The following is a 2,424-nucleotide window of genomic DNA, read 5'->3' as shown; positions in this document are numbered from 1 at the left end:
TATAAAACAAACAATGCGTGCGCACAACGATTAGCTGACGACAATGTCGTAATATTCTACGAGTTTGAGGTAACTAGCCGATAACGACAAGTGTGCATACCTCCATCGAAATGCATGTACTCATCTAAAAATTTCAGGGCGATGTGACAACGCAACCATGATTGAACGACGAGTCTGCAGATAGCCTTATTCTACACAGAAAGTTTACGTGAGTCAACGCTAGATGTCGCCTTAACGTGTATAAAAATTGTTTTCGTTCTGGTTTGTAGCATAGCTACAGAACAGTTGGAAAGTGGATAAAATACAGTGCCCTTCAAACCTCGAACTGTTAAAACGACCGCTCAGTGGTTGGAGAAGCTGTGTTTTACCCGAAAAATTAGAAGGGCTGTTAACGATTATAATAAAAATCAGTGTACGAAAATAAACTATATTGTACGTTACTATTTCGTTTCGTTTATTACTTTAACAGTTCGGTACAATACGAAACAAAACGGCTGAGTTCACTTTGGCGATAGTACACTACAGTAGTTTAGTAGTTACAGACGAAACAACAAACGAAATGAATCGTGCAGGGAAAATATATTTATGTATGTACATATATGCAATAAACAAATACAAAACGAATGGCTGCAATGAATAAAAAAAATAAAAATGTTTTTTAATTGAATTGGATATGAAAATTTACAGAAAAAATTATTTTTCACGTAATTGAAACGTTTGCATACATATAAAACGTACCCTATGGTACAATTGTCACAAACGAAAAGCAAACGTTTCTCGTTGGGGAAAATGACAGTGAATCTTACAATTTGTTTCTGACTATTTACAAAACTGTACAAAACCACAAATGATATGATGATCGATGAGCAAATGGGAATTGTTTTGTACAGTTTATTTTCGTACCCTGATAAAAATGCAGTATCGTAATAATTTTGGTATGCTTAATCCAAATATGCCATACAATTTTTAGTTTGACAGTTGACTACTGTCAAATCAACTGCCAATTTTTCTAAAAATGAGAAAATATTTTTGAAAATACCACTGATTAGGTTTTAGGCAAGCTTGTCAGGAATTTCATGTCACATTAAAGCTGTGAAAGTTGACAGCTGTCAAATGAACTGTAAATTTTTTTGTTAAATAAAACAATATTTTTAAAAACACCACTGATTTGGTTTTTAGATATGCTGATCACGAATTATGTGTCAAATAAAAACTTTGACAGTTGACAGCTGTCAAATGGACTGCAAATTTTTCCAATAATAAGAAAAGGTTTTTAAAAATTCCACCGAATGGGTCTTTAGACATGCTGATCACGAATTATGTGTCAATTTAAAATTTTGACAGTTGAAAGCTGGGCTGTTTTGATTTTGAGATTTGAAATTGTTGAACATTTGTGAATTAGAATAGCTCTATTCCGGGGTAATTTATCACAGTTTTTAAATAAGCCTTCTTCGCGTAACACGTGGCTTCTCCGAAGACTGTGCGCATCTTGACCTTTAACTGCTAAACGCTAAACACTCACCCTCATCTCGACCGGCGAGTCGTAGCGCCTGCGCGCGATTATTATAAATAGAGGCACGTGTTGGAGCCACATTCAGCGCCTGCTCAAATGCCTGCAATGCCTTCGAAAGCTGGCCCTCCTCTGCCAACTTGATAGCACTTATTTCGAGCGCCTTCGACTGCTGCACTTCGGCGCTGTTCTCTTCGATATCCAGCAGCTCAGCATTCGCCTCTGGTTCTATTGCCTGCACCACGCTCGATGTCATAGCCAGTGGATTAAAAATGGAATCAAGCACTTGCTGGTCGTGGACGCTCAGGCAATCGCGCGTAAGATTTTGTGGCATTTTTTATGGGACGCGGGTTTTCTGTAGATTCTAACTGAAATATGTTTAGCTTATTTGTACTTTCGCGCGAAAATGTGTTGTTATCACCGGTGGCGTTTTTGGTAAACTACTAAATAGCGGCTGCTATGGCGGCAGCGAAACACACGGAATGCGATAAACAAATTACTTTGCTCTGACACAGCTGAAAAGCCTGTAATGCTAATCAGGCAGAGAAACTGGTTCAAGCGCACGATTAGTTTAAATATCAAAACATGTGCTTGGTTGAGTTAAGCATCATACACTGTGAGAATTCGCTGTGTGTATTCCTAAGATTTTTGCTATGTGCCATTGCTAAGTTCAAGTAAAAAAAGCAAAAAAAAAACGTATTTTTTAAAAACAATTTATTAATTTTCTTTTGTTTTTAATTGTTAAGAATAATATTTTTGCATTCTTATTTTAATTTTCTTTCTCTTGAATTTTTTCTTATTTGTGGTTTGCGGTATTTGCTTTTGTCTTCATATTTGTGTGTGTTTTTCTGCTGAATTTATATACGTAAATACCAAGGACAATATTATTAATAATAATAATAATTTTTCTGTTG

The 2,424-nt window shown here is 35.9% G+C and overlaps 1 protein-coding gene across 1 annotated transcript; it reads right to left on the bottom strand.

Annotated features, from left to right (window-relative positions):
- Positions 1-475: 475 nt before the first annotated feature.
- LOC108354598 (tetratricopeptide repeat protein 36 homolog) lies at positions 476-1,844 on the bottom strand (the record flags this gene model as incomplete). Its single annotated transcript, XM_017605778.1, has 2 exons — positions 1,510-1,844; positions 476-503 (listed from the first exon to the last, which is right to left on the bottom strand). Coding segments are annotated over exons 1-2 (363 nt in total), but the record flags the coding sequence as incomplete, so codon positions are not given.
- Between the last annotated feature and the right edge of the window lie 580 nt (positions 1,845-2,424).

The sequence above is a fragment of the Rhagoletis zephyria genome, unplaced genomic scaffold, assembly GCF_001687245.7.
Source record: "Rhagoletis zephyria isolate East Lansing unplaced genomic scaffold, Rhagoletis_zephyria_1.1 Rzeph_scaffold_37441, whole genome shotgun sequence".
Classification (NCBI taxonomy): domain Eukaryota; kingdom Metazoa; phylum Arthropoda; class Insecta; order Diptera; family Tephritidae; genus Rhagoletis; species Rhagoletis zephyria.
This window is presented reverse-complemented; position numbering and strand designations above follow the sequence as displayed.